This window comes from Pagrus major, chromosome 23, assembly GCF_040436345.1.
Source record: "Pagrus major chromosome 23, Pma_NU_1.0".
NCBI lineage: Eukaryota > Metazoa > Chordata > Actinopteri > Spariformes > Sparidae > Pagrus > Pagrus major.
The window spans coordinates 2,099,162-2,120,605 of NC_133237.1; the positions used below are offsets into that span (position 1 = coordinate 2,099,162).

General features: G+C 40.4%; 1 protein-coding gene across 1 annotated transcript; it reads left to right on the forward strand.

Moving 5' to 3' along the window:
• Window positions 1–446: 446 nt before the first annotated feature.
• ppl (periplakin) lies at window positions 447–20,561 on the forward strand. The gene is made up of 22 exons (XM_073493871.1): window positions 447–631; window positions 5,315–5,414; window positions 7,027–7,181; window positions 7,368–7,488; window positions 8,491–8,616; window positions 9,010–9,051; window positions 9,205–9,366; window positions 9,488–9,595; window positions 10,646–10,741; window positions 10,848–10,970; window positions 11,083–11,229; window positions 13,033–13,184; window positions 13,311–13,420; window positions 13,980–14,137; window positions 14,276–14,454; window positions 14,609–14,747; window positions 15,428–15,621; window positions 15,747–15,897; window positions 16,028–16,111; window positions 16,223–16,339; window positions 17,214–17,306; window positions 17,395–20,561. Exons 1-22 carry the CDS (start codon window positions 582–584, stop codon window positions 20,062–20,064), a joined length of 5,277 nt encoding a protein of 1,758 aa, XP_073349972.1. The 5' UTR covers window positions 447–581; the 3' UTR covers window positions 20,065–20,561.
• The last annotated feature ends 883 nt before the right edge of the window (window positions 20,562–21,444 follow it).

Genomic DNA, 21,444 nt, shown 5'->3' on the forward strand with positions numbered 1-21,444 from the left:
ATAACGACAGCTCCACCTATAAATCTGTTGCATTACAAAAAAATAACTTCATAAACACACACTGTTCCTCTGAGAAGGAACACACAGTTGCTGTCACACCCTGTTTTACATAGTTGTTGTGCCATGATAATGTCCAGTGTGCTGCAGTGACACCACATGTTTGTCTCCATCAGGACAGAATATTAAACACTGCTTCATGTTTCTCAGCTGCAGTGGTTATCTAAATAATGTGGATTTACATGAACTTATGTAATGGATGTGTTTGTGCGTGCGTGTGCGCGCGTGCGCGCGTGCGTGCATGTGTGTGTGAATGCCTGGGAGGTTATCTGAGGGGCGGGGCCTGTCCTCTGCAGGTACACAGGTTGGGCGTGAAAACAAAAAGTGAACGTTCCGGATGATGAGCCCAGTGGCGCTGTTCCGGTGTCTGTGAAGGGGAGGCTCTGACATTGAAAAGTCGGTGTGGAATCTTGACACACGACACACACACCGGAGCGAGCAGAGGACACACACTCACACACAGCTGAGGTTCACCTGTCCTGCAGGGATTGTTTTTTCTTGTCAGAAGCCACTTACATGTCACCATGTTTAAGAAAAAGAGCAAGTCCACCGCTATAACGCAGCCAAAAACAACGTAAGTACACTTTCTTTCTTTTACTACGAGCTGTGGCGTCTTCTGGATATGGTTTAGCTGAGTTTAAAATCATACGGAACTCTACTGTACTGACTTTATCCTTCCGTTTGTCTTTACTTCAGGAGTAACATTATAAGTAAAGCTGCATGTTGTCTTAATCTTTTATCATTGATTCTGTACGAACTTCTTCCATCCAAATACACTGTGGTAATGGATAGAATACTGTGGACAGTATGTTCAATAAATGAAATTTAAATGTGATGAATTAATGCTAGGTGAATTGCATACTTCCCGAATTAAACATCACATCCCATTTATTCAGAAAACACCGTAAGTTTCAGAGAAATCATGGTTTATATTTGCGGACAGGCAAAGTTAGTTATATTTAGTCATTTTTTAAATGGAGTATGGTGCGTATTCTGAACAAGAGAACAAGGTGTAACCTGTCATGGAATAACTAAATGCAAACTACTAAACTACTAAAGGTTGTTTTTGCCAATCAAACATCAACTTTCTGGTGTTTGACGTGTCTGGTGTCAATTATTTATTAGGATGTGATGTACTTGGATTAGCTGGTGTCCGCATGAACTGCGTTTAACAAGAAATGTAAATAAAATTACAATTGTAAACTAGAGTGCACAAAGTGTGCTTTAAGTCAAGTGAGGGTGTGGTTGATAGGCAGTGTAGTAAAGTTGCTGTAACTGGTTGGATTAGTATTGGGCTGCCCTCCTTTAAAAGACAATGTGTGAGGAATTGCTTGCAGCCTCTCCCACAATATTCCTGCACCAAGCCTGGAAATGATAAAGTGTAATGGTGAGGCTGAAGTTGGTTCATGAAATCATTATCTCTAGCCTGCTCATTTTCATTTCAACCAAATGTCAAACCTTCAACCTGCATTTAACACAGTGGAGCACATCATGCTCCCTGTCACTCAACAGGCATTAGGGGGTCAGGGGCCCACAAAATAACAACCTTTGGCGTTGAATACCAACAGACAGACTAATCTTGTGTTCAAATAGTAATCCCCCAGTGTAAGGTGTGTTCCTCCCACTGTCACACCTGCCATTAAGAGATAAGGAATCCACTATCTTCCTCCATAGGATTCATGCACCGGCAGTAGATTTATTTTAAGATGCCTAGTTAAAGAAGTTCACTGATTTATATGCAGTTTTGTATCTGTATTGGTTTCTACTCATCAGGCAACAATGAGGATGCCATAGGGAAGATAAGACATTATTATAATGACTGCTTAAAAACATCTGTACCCTGATAACCACCAACAGATAGTGATGGAATCCGAATAATGCAGCTCCACCCTGTTCATTCTCTTCATGCTGCTCTTCATATTCAGGTTTCAGTTGGTGCATGTAAAAAAAAAATAAACAAGAACGCTGTGATCTCCAGCAAACTGTCAGTGTGAGGCGGTCTAATGACAGCCTCAAGTTGAAGCATGAGATCCGAAGATGGCCGGATCACCAAAGTCTCAGAGCTGGGGATTAGTACCTATCTTTGCATCCAAACAGTAATAAGGTGTAATGCTCGTTTGGGCCTGTTGCAATAATTTGACTTGCCAGATGTTTTTTTACACAGAACCATTTGGAAAGGTCCCGCTAGAAACTGTTTGGAAAATGGCAGACACTTAAAGAAATACTTGGATGGCAGGTGATTAGACGGACCATTTGTCTATCGCTGTCTTTCACAGGCTAACTTTAAACAGTCAGATCAACAGGAAGAGAACACTACCACCATTGGAGCCAGTTGGTCACTCAAACTCTTACCAAAGCTCGTTGAGAGAAGAGTGAAATTCAATTAAATTTAAAATGTCAATGAAATATATTCTCCAGTTCTGATATAACCGATGCTATGGCAGCTATGCTAACCTCTTGAGGAGCCGTCAATGTTGATTTCAAATGAATCATCCACTTCTCCAGCTGGTTGTCACACCTAAACCACGTCTGTACACCCACGCTCATAGGACACTGATTGGTTTGATGCCCGTGTGGTCGACCACAAGCGCATAGCTTTAAGAGATAAGCAAGATGAAATCCATCATGAGCTCATGATCATGCGAATCCAGCTGCCTCATAAGGTAACACAAGGTTTTTAACTTCAAATCTCTTTGAAATATATCTTCTCTCCTTATCTAGACATGGATGGATTACTGAAAAAGCCTACTATGCACAGACTCAGGGGCTCAAGCAGTTAAAAGGACCACCAGAGTCGTATAAGGACCACAAAGAGGTGTAAAAAAAATTAACCAGAGACAAAAACTGACTCTTATTGATGCAGCTGTGTCATTTTCAATGTGTTGGTTTTGCTATTATGTAAGAGGGGCGGGGGTCCTTTTTAAATGTCTGTGCCCTGGGGGCCATTGTCTCATAATCTGTCCATGTATCGTGAGCAACATATGGATGGAGAGCAGTCAGCTGAGATGGAGCAGGGCTCCACTGACAGCAGCAGCCCTCCACACCCTCTGTGATTTCATGCTGAAACTTTCTGGTTCTAATTTGACCCTCTCCCCATGGAAACATCTGAGTTGTGTTTCTCAAGCTAACGCTCCAGTGCCAGATCCTTCCCGGAATCAACATAACCACACTCAAAACATTGACGTAAAGCCAGTGGCCCTCCCTAGAAATCATTGACAACATGTTTGGAGCACAGAATACATGGTTGAGCAGGTAGAATTATTGTAGCACTGCTTTCAGTTGCTTGAATTACAGTTAAAAAATTTTTTTTCTGAGAATCAACACAAATAACTCTTTTGAATAATGTAATAAATATCTATTGACTTTGATCACAGTCAGTGGGACTGCTAAACACTCCACCAAGGCACAGACAGTTTTCATCTGTTCTGAATTTCAACTTTGAAAGCCGTGACTTTTCTGACACATGTTCTCTACTTTATCTGATTAAAGCATGCAAGGAAATAACACTGCTAACTGTGCATATGCCTAGTATTTAACAAGCAGCTGATGTTCTTTTTGTCCTCATGCATTGAGTCTTTTGGTAGCAATCCAAATGGGATATAGGGGACGTGCAGTATATAGGGACTGTGCTTAAACAAGGACCTGTTGGACTTAGGGCTGCAGTGAGAGAAGAGAACAACATGTTTGCTATCATGAGCGAGTGTTCTAAGATGACAGAAAACCCCCTCAGGGTTTTTTTCATTAGGATAGGCTTCAACAGTCAAACTGCAATCTGCTTCTGCAGAACTCTACAGTACATACCAGTTCAAACTTGTTCTGACATAAATAACCCTTATCAAATCCAGCAGGCGCTTTGAAATTAAAGTTTGCATTCTGCAGACGTTATGTGACCTATGTACAGATGGTGAAAAGGTATAAATGAGCGTGTGTGTGTGTGTGTGTGTGTGTGTGTGTGTGTGTGTGTGTGTGTGTGTGTTAGGAGATGGATAGTGGATTTGAGTTGATAGACATGGAGTGTTTTTGCTCTGCGTCTGTCACCGGCCCACAGACACACACACACACACACATCAGCCAATGAAATGGGCAATGTTGATGTCAGTCAGGCCCTGGTGCCAAACTACTCCTGAGGCAGTTAAAGAATAAAGGCAGATCTAACAGAAAGTTGGTTCCAGTGCTCCATATTAACACTATACGCTCTGTACGTTATGAGTGATACTGTGCTTTAGAGGAGCACTTGAACATGCACTTTGGCACACATTGCAGTGAGTGATAGTTATCACAGTGATTGGAAGAGGTGTGTCTGCTGCATGATATGAGGCAAAAACCTGCTCGTTGAGTTTCCTTTAATTCAGCTGTCTAATATAAATCAGTATCCTGTCTCCAGTTATATATTGTTATACATATTATATTGACTTGTGTTCATTTGCATCCAGTCAGTCAGATCCAATGCTGGCATTTATTATGATTCTCAGGAAAAAAACTGTGAGTCATCATCCTGGTATGAAGATCCCAGGGGAAATGTTGAATAGAAGCAGGTTATGACTCATCAAGTAATTACTAGACATAGAACTAGTTCACAGCTGTAACTGTAAACAGACATCAGTACAGTACAGTACAGTACAGTACATATCACAGTATAGTTAAAAGTACTGCTCCGATGAAATTAGTCTGTGAATATTAGGGATTTCCTGATCAAGTTTTTTGGCCTTGATCCCAATCAGTAGAGTCCTCAAACTTGTTCGCTTAAATGTTGAATCTGTGTATTTTGCCAACCTCAGTTTAGGTAATATGTTGTTTTGACATCAAACACTATCATAATTTGGGGTTTAATGATTTTTGTTTTTAAACCTTGCAACACATACAAAGATGAAAAACCATACATTCATTGGGCAGACACTTGTCCAAGGCAACTTACAATTATTACATTGTAATTAATTTTTTTAAATTAATATTGATTTTTTAGTCTATAAGATATTCAAAAATTATACAATTATAATAAAATTGGCCAGATGATCAACAAATCAATTAATTATATTTTTTTCAGTATGAGTATGTGGCACCAGTTGATATTTTTAAATTTTCCATAATGCACACAACGTACAAAAGTCCTAGCTGACCATTTAAGCAACAGCTCCAATTGAATGAATTACATTTTCATTGACATCATTGTGTTCATATCCTTAAATGTAGCAGCCGTGGCTGCTATCTCTAATGGTAATGGACATGGGAAAATCACCTCTCTGTATTTGTCTTCCAGGGCTCCGTCAACAGAACTGACCGCTCTGATCGAGAAGCTGCAGAAGAATGCTGATAAAGTGCAGAAGAACATCTATGACGTCGAACAGAACCTCAACAAGGTACAATCTGATAAAGCAGTCTCCAAAGGCCTCAGAGATCTGTTAATGCTGACAATCTCCAAATACACAGAGATGTTGCCACTTAGAGGGGCAGTAAGCAAGTGTGGAAAATACTGTTGATTGTTGAATCTCATTCCCAGGATGTAAATGCAGATGCCACCTACCTAAAGTGCCAGTACTTAAAGACCTGGTTATGAAACTTAACAATCAACTGTTCAACTCAAATCAATTCTCTCCAGAATTGCTCACCAATGCTAACATGCACGAGTGGCCCGCCCATCATCTCTTTCTACTCAGGACACCATTACTCCACTATATCTTTACATGGCAAATTGTTGTTCGCGGCTATATTAATTTTCAAAATCTGATATATTAACTTTACCTCTGGGAAAAATACGTAATATCTTTGGGTTCGAGATTTTACATACCCCACAGAACCTACCCTCTGCATCAAGATGATAAATGATCAGAGTTCAACCAGAGTTCAAAGAGTTAGAAAATGATTAACACATGAATTAATCTCTTAAATTTTTAATAAGCCTACAAGTAAGAAGCTTTGCAAATAGCAACATGAGTACCTTATATTTAGAGTACTCCTCCCATTCCAATCAGTTCAATCTGATTAAAACTATAACAGGTTGGTGTAATGAAACAAAGATTTCTATATTCATAGTTGAATAGTTGAGATGAAATGTATTTTTTTAAGTTATAAGTTGGAAGACTTAAAAAAAAAGACAACAGTCTAGAAGGGGTCAGAATCCAAAAAGACTGGACTACACTACCCACACTGCAACTGTCTTTCATTGGATTCTTTCATACTGTAGCAAGAGCAAGAAAGAGTTGTTTGTTCCGATTTCAACTGTATTCATTTAACCCTTGTGCTCTCCCAACTGATCTAACAACATGGGTGAGGGGAGTGTGTGTGGAGGGCAACAGATATCTCTCTAAAGCTCTGTGTTGTGTTTTAGTCTCCAAGTAAAGTTTTTTCGAAATCACTTGGTTTGACAAGAACATGTGTTCAAACAAAGTCCTCTGTTTTTTTTCTCCATTTCAAATTAAAATCGTACTTCATATGCAGCTACTGCCATCATGTGGCACTTGTACCTTACTACACAAGACAGTTGGCTAAGACGTTAACGCACACAAACCTGCAGTAACTGAAAGAGACAATAACATTTATACTGAATTTATCAAACTAAGTAATGGAAATGCAAAATATGCTTAGTTGGCATGCACATTATTTATCCACCCTTGTTTTTTTGCCCTGGTCTTTTTTTTATATGTTAGCAGCACACCCCTGGCCATTTTTAAATGCATACCTGATACATGGCTTTTATGTGACTACCTGCTTTTAGTTGAGGAACTCCCTCTCTTAACTAAACCCTGCCTACATATTCCTTTTCACTCTGAATCACATTAGTGACGACACTCTAATTATCACTGTGACTTTAAAGCAATATATTTTAATATATTTTAAGCAATATTGTAAAGGAGAAAAGACTTAGAACAGACATAAAATGTTCACCTTGTGTGTTTATTCAGTTGCTGTTTGTGTTTTCTTTGACATTAAATATTAGCCATCCAGCTGACCCCCAATGTGTTTTTTCTCCAGGATGTGAGTAAGATTAATGAGGGGAAGCCGACACTGTATCAGGATGACACCAACAAGCGAATCCTCAACTCTCTGGAGCTGCTCACTGGCCTGGATGAGGACGCCGTCGATGCTAAGCGCCTCCAGCATCCACAGGCTGAGATGATAGAACAAGAGTGAGTCGTACTCTCCTGCTCCTGGGCTTCTTCCAATGCTTAAAGGCTATACTGTGCTATGTGACAAAATATTTCACCTACTATATCCACAAGAGGCCTCAGATGATGGCTGAAATGCCATTTTTGGGTGAACTGTTCCTTTAACTGTTAACCATTCTGTATTGTCTTTTGTGTGTGTGTATTCAGCATGAAGCAGCTGCGTGACAGAGTGGTGAAGCTGAGAGAGGATCATGACCATATCTACCACCTGAGTCGCACTGAGGGGAAGCCCAGCATCAACTGGGGCAACATGATGGATGATAAACTGGTAGGAATCATGTCACAGGGGGCAACTGTGGACCTGACAAAGATCACACTCAGAAGTTGTTGATGCTGGTTGATGTGTGGTTTGGAACCGTATCAGAATACATCTTGATATTAGTATTTTCCTAATGTGTTGACATGGATTGTATTACATTTTTTGAGAACTTGATGCACACAATGAATGCCGGCAGCTGAACTCAAACTGAGGGTGTTGCAGTTCATGGTTGTGTCTTGAGCCCCAGTTTGTCCCTAATTAGGTTGTTTTAGCTAATTGCTTTGAATTTTCAGCCCAGAAGCTCCTCTCAGCAGTGTTACCGGCAGCAGCTGTTTTCACTGAAAATGCTCTGATAAGCACCAAACAGTAGACAGAGTAGTGGTTTAACATAGTTAGTAGACAAATATTTTTCTCAGGAGTTGGAGGAGACCGAGCTAAAGGGAGCTAAAGGGAGAGTGAATGTTGGACTGACATTTATCTGCTGGGTGTAAAAAAAAATGTTGCTCTGTTTACGCAAGATGTTTAAATAGGCAACTGTTTGCTCACACATTAGGTGATAATATGTCTAAGCTTGAGTGTTCAGCTTGTTCTTCTGCTCCAAAGTGACTGAAACACACAGTTAATGAAACTTTAATTATTTAAGAAAGCTAGACCACATGAAACATAAACAACTGGCTCAATCTGAAGACATACAGGGTGATAGGAGCCCTTCAGTATACATCGGGTCCAAAGATAATCAAGATAAGGAAATACCAAAATGGAAAATATACTTTGTTCATATTCATACACAGGAGATACAATGCAGTGCATTACATTTATTTACCTATGTGGGATGCATATTGTTCATTCTGGAGGCCTTCAGCTGTAACGCTATGAAGATTTAATTTCATATTTAGGTGAACAGTTCAACAGTATGATAGACAAAGTGAATTACAGCCAGACCAAGTTAAGTCCAAACTATCAACATATGGTGGAGTGGACTAAGACGTATTGTTTTGTCTCCCTGCCCAGGCCAACCTGACCAATAAAGGCTTTGGAGAGGACCTGCCGTCTGTGGAGAATGAGGTGGAGGAACACAACATCTTCCACAGCGAGGTAGAGGCTCTGGCCCCTCACATCACCACCAGTGGAGACAAGGTAAGAACAAAAAACCAAAAACTGTTTGAGTTTCATGAGTGGTAATAATTGTGAAACTGTATTAGTTCATTTAAATTATTGGCTCAGTTGGATATATTTCAACTGTTCAAATTTTCTTTTAATATTGTTTATATTGAAAAAAAATTGCAATTACCAACCAAATGAAAGACATGTATACATATATGTATATATGTATAAATATGTATATACATATACATCATCGTGCTGTCATGCTGATTTGAGCATGTTCTTAATGTCGAGTTGACCAGATTACTTGATCAGGATTTAGCAGTGATGTACAATAAGTAAAAGTTTTCTCTGTCATATATAACTGACATGAGCCTCGTCTTGTTTAGCTTGTTCTCACTCTCCCTGTTTGCTCTGTTTCTACAGGAATACGTCAGTGGCCTCCAGATGAAGTACAACAAGTTGCTGGTAATAAACCCACACACACACATTCACTCTTTAACCCTCAGGTGTATGTGTATACCTTGTGTGTTTATATATTATAAACTGGTTCTTGCCTGTCATCATGTTTGAAAATCTTCTGGTTATAGTTTTAAGTTTTTCTTTCTTTCCCTCGAATAGGCCACTTCCACCGCTCGGCAGCGCAACCTGCTGAGCCTGCGGGACTACATGCAGCGCTGCACCAATGAGCTGTACTGGATGGACCAGCAGGCCGAGGAGAGGCTCAACTATGACTGGAGCGATACCAACCTGGGCTACCCTGCTCGCCAGAGGCAGTATGAGGTAGCTGAGGGGATGGCCACACACACTATACATTTTGAATCAATGCATACAAAGATGGACACGACCATGTAAATCAAACATGATTTCCAGTTAACTCAGCACATCTGTCTCACCCCAACAGAACTTCATCAGCAAATGTCTAGAGTCCAAGGAGGCCACCATCACCAAGCTGAATGATGACGGAGAGAAGCTGATTGCCTCTGACCATCCAGGGAAGAATGTCATTGCGGTAAACGATCATCCATGTACTTAACTGGGTGAGGTGGGGGGTAGGAGGACATAAGGAAAAGATAGGTAGTTATTGTAGACTGGCTGCTCACCATCATGGTCACCGGATCATAAATCTGCTTAGAAATCATAGAAAGAAGACACTCCAAATAACTTCCCTGAGTATCAAAGTAATCCAGTGGTCGTTGACTAGCCATGAACAATAATAGTTGAGACATCATCTATTACTGGAATATTACCATTTTTTCAGGTTGCACTATCAACTATTTTTGACATTACTTAGCTCAGAATGTGTCAGTATGGTTCTTATATTCCAGGCTGACACTCTCCTCCATTCGTTTACTGAATGATGTTTGCCCTGTGTTGTGTCAGGGGGTTTGGGTGGGCACAGTGGGTAAGATGCCCACAATGTCAGCACAAATAATCATTTTATTGTAGAATATTTTTTTCACTTTAATGACAGGCATATGAGTATTCCATTTGAGAATGGGAATAACAACTTTTCGCTCGTTTGACTATTGTAAAGTTTATGTAACAAGAATGAATCAGAAATGCAGCTATTACTTCAATATCCTTTATTTTTCTATATCTTTACATATAATAATTTACTTCCATCCAGCACTGTAATGATAATTACAAAAACCCAACATGTATATAATAATCACTCATACTGTACAGTACTGTGAGGGTTCCAGTTCTCCATCTCTAAACACTAATAACAGGACACCTGGGTGGTTTTCAACTGAAATTTCAGTTAGCTGTGTTTGGAATGATTATTTTTCATTTCATTGAAAGTAATCTGCTAAATGCATGACATTTACCATCGTTCTGTCTTAAATGTGGAGTATGAATGAGAAAAGAGTTCCTGAATTTGGAAGATGTGGTCATCGATGCATTTTGTGTGAAATTAATGAAGAATGTTTCACAATTTGGTCCAAGTACACTGCTGTTTCACTGACTGTGTGAAGAGTTTTGGTCAATGCATGTATTGTACTTTAAATGTTACTTGACTTCAGTTTTACTAATGCCCACATACATTATTGTCTGTCAGGCTCATATGGAGGCAGTCCACGCTGACTGGAAGGAGTACTTGAACCTGCTCATCTGTGAGGAAAACCATCTCAAACAGATGGATGAGTACCACAAGGTGAGACACACACGACAGTTGAGCACTCATACACTGCACACTCAAACACACATTTAAACAGGTAGAGCTCATCAGTGTCTGTGTGTGTATCTGTGTGTGTATCCAGTACCACAAGGAGGCTCGTGACACTCAGGACCTGCTGAAGCGGCTGGAGAAAGATGTTAGCCAGAAGTACGACCCAGAGTTCAAAGATGTGTATCAGATGGAGGGTCTGATCCGGGAGTTAGATGTGAGTTTTCCTTTATCTGTACATGGATACATCTCCAACTCTCAAACCACTGACTCCTTCTACAACACTGGAAAATATATTTTTCTGTGTGTTTGTGTGTGTGTGTATGTAGGACCAAGCCAAAGCCATGAACCACTTTGATGAACGGGTCAGTGCTCTTCAGAAGCGCAGCCTGCAGGTTGTGCCTCTAAAGTACCGCCGAGAAACCCCCCAGAAGCTGCTGCCAGTGGAGGCTCTGTGTGAATATGACACAGACGATGTAAGTAGTGTGTTGATGAATGCTGATATAAACAGTTTTTGAGTGACTCGGCATTTGTTGTTCATTTTTAAATGTGAGAAACCAAATTATTTTTAAGCCTCAAAAAACACAACTTTATTTCTAAGTATGAGACTTCAGTGTTTTCCCAAAAGACTGACTCTTGTAAAGGAGTGTAGACCAACATATGATAATGTGGTGTTGCACCAATAAGGATTAGTTCAAACTAAGATTTGGTTTAGTCATAGAGCAGTTAGACACAGTTTAAGCAAGTAAACTGGACTTAACTAAATCCCAAAATAATATTTTGTTTCAGTATTTGTTATTACTCTTAATTGAAAAATCATGGCAATATTCTTTTTCAATATATATTATTTTGAAGGTGTTACATAAATGTTCACTGCAGTGGACACCATGAATCACAAGTATAAAAAGTGTTCCAATCCTTTTATTCTCAGAAAACCAGACAGGTAAAACCAGAATTTCTTAACGTGTGAATCTTGTTTCTGTGACTGAAAATACAACTGTCCACTCCAGTGGACATTATGTGCCAAAAGGGTATATTCTGCCTATTGGACCTATTTATTTTGCTAAAATCAGCCTATATTTAGATAAAATCTGAAGAATAATTAATATTGCAGCATTCTTCACACCCCAAACTGAGCTTTTGGAAGACTGTCTGCAGAGTGGATAATCCTGAAAATGCCAACCACATGATGGCTTGTGTGTGGACAAAATGGAGCTTTTGAAAAATGCTACCATATGGGCCAGACAGGGTTGGGGACTTGGCAGTTTGTCCCCTCGAGTTGAGGGGACAACTTTTTTGTCACCTCTATCCCTCTGTGAAATATTAATAGAGCCAGTTATTTCATAGACCTGTTGTCATTAATCTATATCTTTATTTGGTCAGATGATTTCACAGTCATAAAATAGTGATGTTATCACATCTCACTACAACAGCACAGGAGTTAAAATCAAGTGACATTGTGAGTTGGTCTGTATGAAAATACATTATAGGTTATCATCACAGAGAGTTTTAACTATCTCGGACTCAGCAGAGAAAGTACTGTCCCAGTGCTGAACACATGTTGACCCTATTGCACAGTTCAGTTGTTTTCAGACCAGTAGAGGAAGAAGAAGAGATTTAGCTGGTTTACTCCTGGTACAGAATTGTTTTCCTACTTCTGATTTCCTCTTATGAAACTTTCTCCTAACTGTCCTACTTCCTGTGTCTTTGTCATCTACTTGTCTTTCTGTTCGGCAGTGACCCCATTTTCATCTTATCTTTATTTTATGTTATTTTTTCTCTGTCACTGGCTGTCAGTGCTCTAATCCCAGGATGTTCCCTGCTATCAGAGTGAATGACTAAGCACTTTCCCTTTGCTTTACCTTTTCTAAATACTAGGCCTGTAACTTAAGGATTTTGTGGTGTAATGTATTCAAATCCCTTCAGAAGAGAGCCAAGGCAAAGACTTTGAGGATGTTGTTTCAAATCCCTGAGGATCAGAACACAGGGAATTTGAAGAAGTCTGAACTTGGACTATAAAGCCTGTGAAGCAAAGCTCTTCATGTGTAGGTTATCTCTTGACCTCACTGATGTCAGGTTTTCAATTAAATTAAATTAAACTAAATTTACCAATGAATCATTCTATTTCCTTATTATGTTTTAAACTATGAAGTCGTCATTGAATTTTAAAATGGAATCACATCATTTATGTGTCTCTTTGATTATTAATCTCTCAACCAAGTTTGGATGAAAGCTGTGTGTGTGTTGTGTCTTGACTGTGATTGTTTTATTGTGTGCAGGGGCAGATTTTGCGTGGGGAGAGGTACACTCTGCTCCGGAACAATGGGAGCAAATGGGACGTGAAGGATGCGCATGGACGTAAATTCACTGCTCCAGCCGTCTGCTTCATGATCCCCCCCACTGACCCCGAGGCAGTGGCCATCGCTGACAAGTGAGTGTGTGCGGACATGTACATATGTGCATGCAAGAACTACATTCACTGGATGAAAAACTCAGTTGTATTTTATTCTTGTGAAGTTATAGTAGTAATAACTTTTTCTATATTGTGTACTTGCAGCATGGCCAGCCAGCAAAAAGCCATCAAGCAAAAAATGGCAAGCAGCAAGGGAATTCTGCAGAAACGCTACGATGAGCTGAAGAAGACGAGTGGGACCGGCACAGCTACAGGTACAGGACACTGTACACATTCTGCTGTGTGCAGATTTTAGGAAGCTTGTCATGTCTTCACACTCAAACAACTTGCTTTATTTGTTTTCTGTAATTTGACAATTTGATTTGGTAAAACTTTTTAATAACCATCATTAATAAATGGCAAATTAATAGTTGATTACACTTCATAGTAATTGTAAAGGTTTATAAACATGAGTTGCATCTTTTTAATGGCCATCCAAATAATGTTACTGGATGAACTACACAGTATTAATTAACCATTTAATTATCCATTTAAGTATTCCTTAATAAACAATAATAATAATTAAAAAAAACGTTCTGCCTTTTACTGTATAGAGTGTTACAGCTTCAACCTAAACTATTAAAGTGTTTCTATTCAGCTGTGACTGATATGTATGAAATCTGTCAATAATTTGACACAAAACAAAACTCTTGTCTGAAGATTGTATTGGAAATCATATGTGGAAATCCTTGTGGACATGTTTTACTGCACAGTAAGTAGATGAAGCCAAGTGATGGTGCTGATCATGTTGTGTGTGATTGTGTGTGACCACAGACAAGCAGGAGCAGCAGTGCCGCCAGCTGATGGCCGGCCTGGATAAGGTTATCAGTGACCTGGACAAACAGGAGAAGGCTATTTATTCTCGAGTGCGCCCACCACTGGAGCAAAGCAGGCCACTGCAGGACAGCACCGACCGAATGCAGGATATGAGGGTAATGACTGCAACTTCATTCTATTGTTGTGTCTTCATGCTGTTTCACACAACTCCTCAATCTCCCAATTAAGCTCCAACATTTTAGAGTGAGTATTTATGCATTTTAAAATTCACCAACCCACACATTTCCCTTCAGGACATTGCTACTGCTGTCAGGAGGATCGAGCCAGAGAAGTCATCTAAAGTGCAAGAAGCAAAGAACTTCTTGGTCTCAACCCCAAATTGTGCCAGCGCTCCTCAGCTCCACAGCAAGGTGGATGGAGCCAACAACAAGTACACCAAAGTTGAGCAGCTTCTTCAGTGCTCTCAGGAGAAGTACGGGACTTGATATTTATCTCAACTTGGTTGTTGTTTGAGTAATATTCCTCATGTTTGTCTGTTTCTATATTGCTTTAAATGTGTACAAATCACATGTGCTAAATAAAATGCTTTTCTGCTCACCCTATAACTGCACTCACCTTTGTTTTAGACTGAAGAATTCCAACCAGCTGGAGAATTCCATCCAAAATGGAAAGAATTTTCTGTCCACCTTTGAGAACAAGCTGGCCAGGGAGGAGGTTGCTCCAGCTGAAATCTCGTCACTCGAGAAAACACAGCGTGAACTTGCAGTAAGATGGCTCTTTTGTTCTTTGGCACACATTACAATCACATCCCATGCTGACTGAAAAAGGGGAATAATAGTAAATGCTGTATTCTGGGTCAAAATTCAAGATTAATATTTCATTATTTTATTATTTTACAACAAGGTTGTATAACAAGATAAAGTTTGTAGTCACCACAACACAAATTATGTAGGGGGGTTCTATCGCTAAAGGTTAACAAGAAGAGGGCACCGGAAAAATAAAAATGCCATGCAGTTATTTTGTCATGTGACTGCTGATGACATCATATAATTCGTGATGTGCACACTGGTGAACTCTCTGGCAGATAATATGGCGGCGTCATAACATTAGGAACTAGACATCTGGAAAACATTCCACCCAGCTGGTTTGGCTGGCTGGTTGGGAGATGCTGTCGGCAGAGATCTGCTCAGGGTCCACTACATTTACTCCCACCCTGCACTTCCCCCTTTGCTCCAGGGCCCCCTCACTAGTTAATTTAGCCATGTCCCTTGTGTATACAAGTGAAAAGACAGTGCCTTTCGCACCAGATACACAGTAAAAGATGAGTGGAATTATTGCATACATTCAACAATTTTATTAGGTGGTGGATCTGAGGTATAAACTATATTTTCCTGAAGAACATATTACTGCATATATTGACTGAGTCTTTCTTGCTCATCCGGCAGGATGCTGCATCAGACCTGAGGTCCAAGAGGTCACTTATTACTGACACAGAGCAGAACCTTCACTTGGCCAAAAGCAGCTGTGACAACATGGCCACCAAATTCCAAGAGCACTGCCCAGACATTGAGAGGCAGCAAACAGAGGTCCAGAAGCTCAACAAGCGCTACAACAACCTCAACAAGCAGCTCGACTCCAGGTGAGAGGGTCAGGACAAGGACAAATCTGTGCATCAAACCTTATGGGAAAAAAAACACAAAAAAACATATCACATAGACCTTCACATAAGATTTGCACAATGATCTCTCTTGCTGTGTGTTGTAGGTCTCAAAGCTTGCAGAGAGCAAAGATTGCGTACAACAATTACCGCAATGATTATGAAAATCTGAACAGCTGGTTGTCTCGTGTCCCAAACTACGAGCCCCGTGAAACTGATGACATGAGACAAGTGGAGACCAAGCTGAAGAATCAGAGGGTAAGACTAATGAGCAGAAACAAGACCATACTAATATTCATGCTCCGCATATTCCTGATAAAGAGGAATATTCTGTCTGTCAGTGGTGCTGGAGAAAAAAAGCTTATAGCAACTTTTCTGTCACTTACAGAACTTGCTCTCTGATCTTGCAAGAAAGGAGTCTGACTTGAACAACGTCTCCAAAAATGCTCACCTTTACCAACAAGCTGTCAGAGTAAGTATTCTACGTTCAACATTGACTTTTATCACGACACACAACCTTTAATTTGCAGAAATACAAAAAAGATGAAGGTTTGATTATTGGTTTACCTATTCTTCTTTGTAGGACTATGAGAATGAAACTGAGAAGTTCAGATCTATCCTTGACCTTGACGATGGAGTTGTATCTCAGACATACAAGAGGAGCAGACTAGAATCACCTGCATTGGTTGTCAAGGCAGAGGTGAGGCACAACAGTCAAGCTATCGTGGCATGTCACTGTCAATTCAGTCAAAACATTATACCTTCTGTAAGTGACTGTACTTGTAAGTACACAGCAAAGACACACAACCTGTTCATAACCTGTCCCTTCAAATGGAGTTCAGGGCATGTGCCTAACATATATGTAAAACACAGCTGACCTACTGCAGGTCATTCTCAGCATAAATTAGCCATTGCCAGCAAAAAGGTACTCCAACAATTTAGAATTGCACTCCCATAAAGAATAAACAAAAGCAATCGAGACTGATATACCCTGACTTCTAGTCCCTAGTGTAAATCATGCCACCAGAAACCCTGGTTCCTACATTTCCCACCATGCCTGATAAACACCACATCTTTCCAACACCACACTCCCAGGTTGTAGCACAGCCTTTCTGTTAAGAAAGATTTAAAGTCTCAGGCTTAAATCAAGAAAAGCCAGATGACATCAGCATGATATACTCACGGTGATTAGAAAGCACCCCCAGATATAGAGAGGACAATGTATGACTGATTTGACAAGCAGTAGTCCCCATGACGAGTAAGCTGATCTTCATGTATGCAATGAGTGAGTTCCCTTGTAATCTGAACAGGTGACTCTGTCACACATTTTTTTTTTAAGTTACATATAACTTTAAAAAACTCAGGTTGCAAAGTCTGCAGAAGATCTGGGGGGTATTCTCTAGTCAGCTGCAAAGCTTGAATATTCTTGGCCGAGGGAAATTTAAACTGACCTGCAGGGCATGTTTGCGTTTTATCTGCAGTTTTCAGGTAATAAGCACTAGATTGAGTTGTGCAGCACCGATTAAGGATTTACTGCATGTGCTTTCCATGACATGTTATTTCAATGTTTACAGGAAGCTGCTATTGAGGCTAAGTTTACTGAGGTAAATGCTGTGAGCAAGCAAAGGCTTCAGAATCTGGAGTTTGCCCAGAGTCTTCTCAACCAGGTAAAATATTTTAACATAACAGTAATCAATAATAACAATAATAATAACATTAAAAAACAATGTTATAATAATGATTTCCTTTGTACAGCAACCTGACACCACTATCATCCAGTCTACAAATGTCCAGTCGGTCAATGCTTCTGCCCCAGGACAAGAGACATGGAGAATCAAGAAGCAGCTGGATGATGAGATCCAAAGGAGGGAACAACTCGAGAAAGAAATTGAGACTATCCAGACTGACATCTATGTCCTTGAAGGACAGAAGCCCCAGGACACAATTGTCAAGAAGGAGCTGATCAAAAAGGTCGCTGACCCCCAGCTGGATGAGGAAGTCCATAAGGTCCAGCAGAAACTCTCGGAGGAGCGCCGCACTACCCATGTTTTGGAGAATGACCTCGAGGTACTTAAGTTGAAGTTACATGGCCTTGAGACAGAGGTCAAAGAAGGGGCACAGCAATACACTGTGAAGGAGGTCTTGCGTATAGAAAAAGACCGTGGTCAGGAGGAGGAGATGCGCAGGCTTCGGGAGGAGCTGGATGAGCTAAGAAGGCATAAGATGACGAAAGATACTGAGCTGATTGAGATACAAAAGCAGGTGACACTCCTGGCTGAGGAGAAGAACAGGGAACAGGAGGTGATCACTGAAGAGGAAGTGATCAAAGTCCAGAATGATCCCCAACTTGAGACAGAGTACAGAGTGCTCCTTGACAGGAAGCAGAAGGAAATGGATGGCAGGAAGCAGCTAGAGGATGAACTTCAATTTCTTCAGGAGAAGCTCAGAAGGATGGAGAAGGAGAAGGCAATGGCAGAGGAAAAGATCTCTATCAAGGAGGTGCTAAAAGTAGAGAAAGATGTTGCCCTTGAAAGAGAGGTAGAAAACCTCAGAAGGCAGTATGAAGACGAGAAGGCCAAACGAAGATCATCACAGCGGGAAAAGGCTGACCTTCATAGGAAAATTACCAGTCTAGAGGAGGAGAAGTCCAAAGTTGTCATTCAGGAGAAGGTGCGGGAGATCGTCCGCCCTGACCCCAAGGCTGAGAATGAAGTTGCCAATCTCCGGCTTGAACTTGTAGAGCACCAGAGGCGCTATAAAGATTCAGAGCTCCAACTTAGATCCCTGCACGATGAGCTGATCATGCTGAAGAACAGAGGACCTCAAGTGGAGGTCAAAGAGATCATCAAAGAAGTCATCAAATACAAGACAGATCCGCAGACTGAAAGAGAACTGGAGAGACTTCGCATTGAAATTGTAGATAAAACCCACCACATTGAGAAATCTGAGATGGAAATCCGTCAACTTCGTGATGAGATTCAGAGATGGAGGGACACTAAACCTCAAGTGCAGACTAAGGAAGTGGTCAATGAAGTGCTGCAATACAGAGAAGACCCCAAGACCAAGGAAGAAATTGAGACTCTCAAAAGGAAACTGGCTGATGAACAGAGGAAACGCCTTGACCTTGAGAGAGAACGGTCAGCCCAAGAAGAGAAAATCAGAATAAGGAAAATGGATCTGTCTCAGGTCCGTGAGAAAATTGTTCATCAAGAAGTGGTCAAGATGGAAGAAGATGTTGTCCTCAGCTCAGAGTGTGTGACCTTCTCACAAAACATCAGCAATGAGCAGAAACAAAAGGAGATGCTGAAAACAGAGCTCTACCAACTGCAGAGACAAAAGGCTGACCTGGACATGCAACTGGAAGAACTGGAGCGTGAACGCAGGGCAAGGCGCGATGCAGAATTGGAGATCCAAAGGCTTCGGGTCAGACTTCATGAGCTGGAGATCCGCGATAAAGAAAACCGTGAGAAAGTGACTGTCAAACAGAAGGTAGTCCTGCAGCAGGATCCCCAACAGGAGAAGGAACACTCCATCCTCAAACTTCAGCTGGAAGAAGAGAGGCACAAACGCACTCTGCTCGAGAAAGAACTGAATGCTCTCGTCCAGCAGCAGCTCACCCTGGAGAAAATGGATGTGAAGGAAAGAGTTGTCCGCACTGAGAAAATCCAAGTTGAGAGGGACCCAGAGGCCGAGTATGAGATTGAGAACCTAAAGAGGACTCTGGAGGAGGAGAAAAGGAGAAGGCGAGAACTTGACCAGGAGTTGACCACCCTGACCACCAGGTTCTCTGACATGGAGTTCTCTAACACCAAATCTTACAAAGAACTGGACTACATCCGTGATGAAAGTAACCGACTGCAGCAAGAAAACCAAAGACTGCAGAATGAGATCCGCAAACTTCGCTCTGAGATTGAGATCACCACCAAAGAGACTCGTCTTATCACTGAGTCAGCACCAAGGGAGGATGGAAAGAACCTGGAGTTGAGGCTTGATTCACTACAGAGGGAACTAGCAGAGCTCAGACGCATAACTACACAGAAGGATGAAGAAATCGAGAGGCTTCAAAAGAACCTTACAGCAGTGAGAATGAAGAAGGAACAGAGGGAGAGCCATCTCCGTAGATCTATCGTGGTCATTGATCCAGATACAGGCAAAGAGATGCGACCTGAAGAGGCCTACAAACTAGGGCTGATCGACTGGAAGATGTTTGTCAACCTGCAGAGCCAGGAGTGTGACTGGGAGGAGATTACAGTTAAGAGCCCCAAGGGAGAGTCCTCAGTTCTTCACGACAGAAAATCAGGGAAAAAGTTCTCTATCGATGATGCTCTGCGTCTCGGGCATATCACAGATTACAACCTTCAGCAGTACGTAAATAAAGAAATCTCCATCCAGGAGTTTGGAGTAATGGTGTCGGGCAAGAAATGAACGCAAACAAGCAAGGGTAGCGCAGTTTCATTTTGATTCTTCAATATTTTCTCTGTTACATTCCTGTTGATTAAAAATCACTTTGTTTCAATGTACTTCCATTTTGACTTCAATACTATGGTGACTTGGCATTTTTTTTGTACTTTATTCATGATTCCTAAATGCACTCCGTATTTATTTGCTTATGCCTATTCCGTTTTGTGGTACTGGCATCAATATATGGATATATATTGCAATTGTTATAGCCTAACATAACATATATCAAACATGATACATGATACACATGATAAAACATAACATTTTACGTGGTAGGTAAAGTTTTGGCAGCTGAGCTTTAATTTCTTACACTGGGTACTTGGGTAGAGAGCATATCTTTGATTTAATGTTGCCATTGAAATTCACCAGGGTATTAAATGTATAATTTTTTGTGGGGTTTCCCAGGTTTCTCTGATGTGTGCTCTGCAAGCTTCAATAAAAGTCAAATCAAACTGGAAAAATTTGTATGTTTTTTTGGATGTAATTTTATTATGGTGAAAAATAAGTAAAGGAAATGTACCATTTCATTCTGTTTAGGCCACTGTCTTTAATAATAAGTGTCCTGTACAAAGCATTAAATATCGAAATAGAACACGTTGATAAAATGAGAACAGCTCTAAGACAGATACCTATAGAGCTGCAGTAGTCTCACTATTTGTTGGAAATGCTATTAAAAGTTCTGCTGATGTAAAAAGTAACAATTTGCCATAACTGGCGACCTGTTATCCTAATGATTATATATGTAGTCTACTCACAACTTTCCTTGGTTCAGTTCCAGCAGGGACACTGGTTGAATGTTATTCCGACTCTCCTCTCCGACTTCTTCCCTGTCTACTGTCAAATAAAGGCAAAATGCCCCAAAACATACTTTTTTAAAAGAAAAAAGTGACAAGTTCACAACAGTTGTGAGTTTGACTGTCCTTGTCCTTAGCTAATCCTAAATTATTATTTAAGCCTAAAAAGTGTCACTTCTTCAAAAGCCTGCTCAAAATTAATTACTTATGGGGGCTTGTGTCTGATCAGAAGCTATGTTCTGATCATATAATATTTGTAAAGACTGATATAGTGACAGTTAATACACATTATTCTATGGAATTATAATTATTGATGTATTAACATGGACATGACTTAAAATGCTACAGCTGGTAAATATGGGGTTAATTACTTTAAGCACTACTATTTTGTATTTGTAAACTTATCAAAGATATCTAGTGGAGTAAAACGTAGACTACAATATTTTCCTCTGAAATGGTGGAGTAACAGTGTAAAGTAGCCAAAAATGGGAATATTCAGGTAGAATCCAAATCCAAAAAAGGTACCTTTAATAATGTGATTAAGTACAGT

Coding starts and splice junctions, on each gene's coding strand:
- ppl (XM_073493871.1), top strand. CDS start 582: ATGTTTAAGAAAAAGAGCAAGTCCACCGCTATAACGCAGCCAAAAACA. Junction 14,748..15,427: donor AAACACAGCGTGAACTTGCA/GTAAGATGGCTC, acceptor CTCATCCGGCAG/GATGCTGCATCAGACCTGAG. Junction 17,307..17,394: donor CCCAGAGTCTTCTCAACCAG/GTAAAATATTTT, acceptor TCCTTTGTACAG/CAACCTGACACCACTATCAT.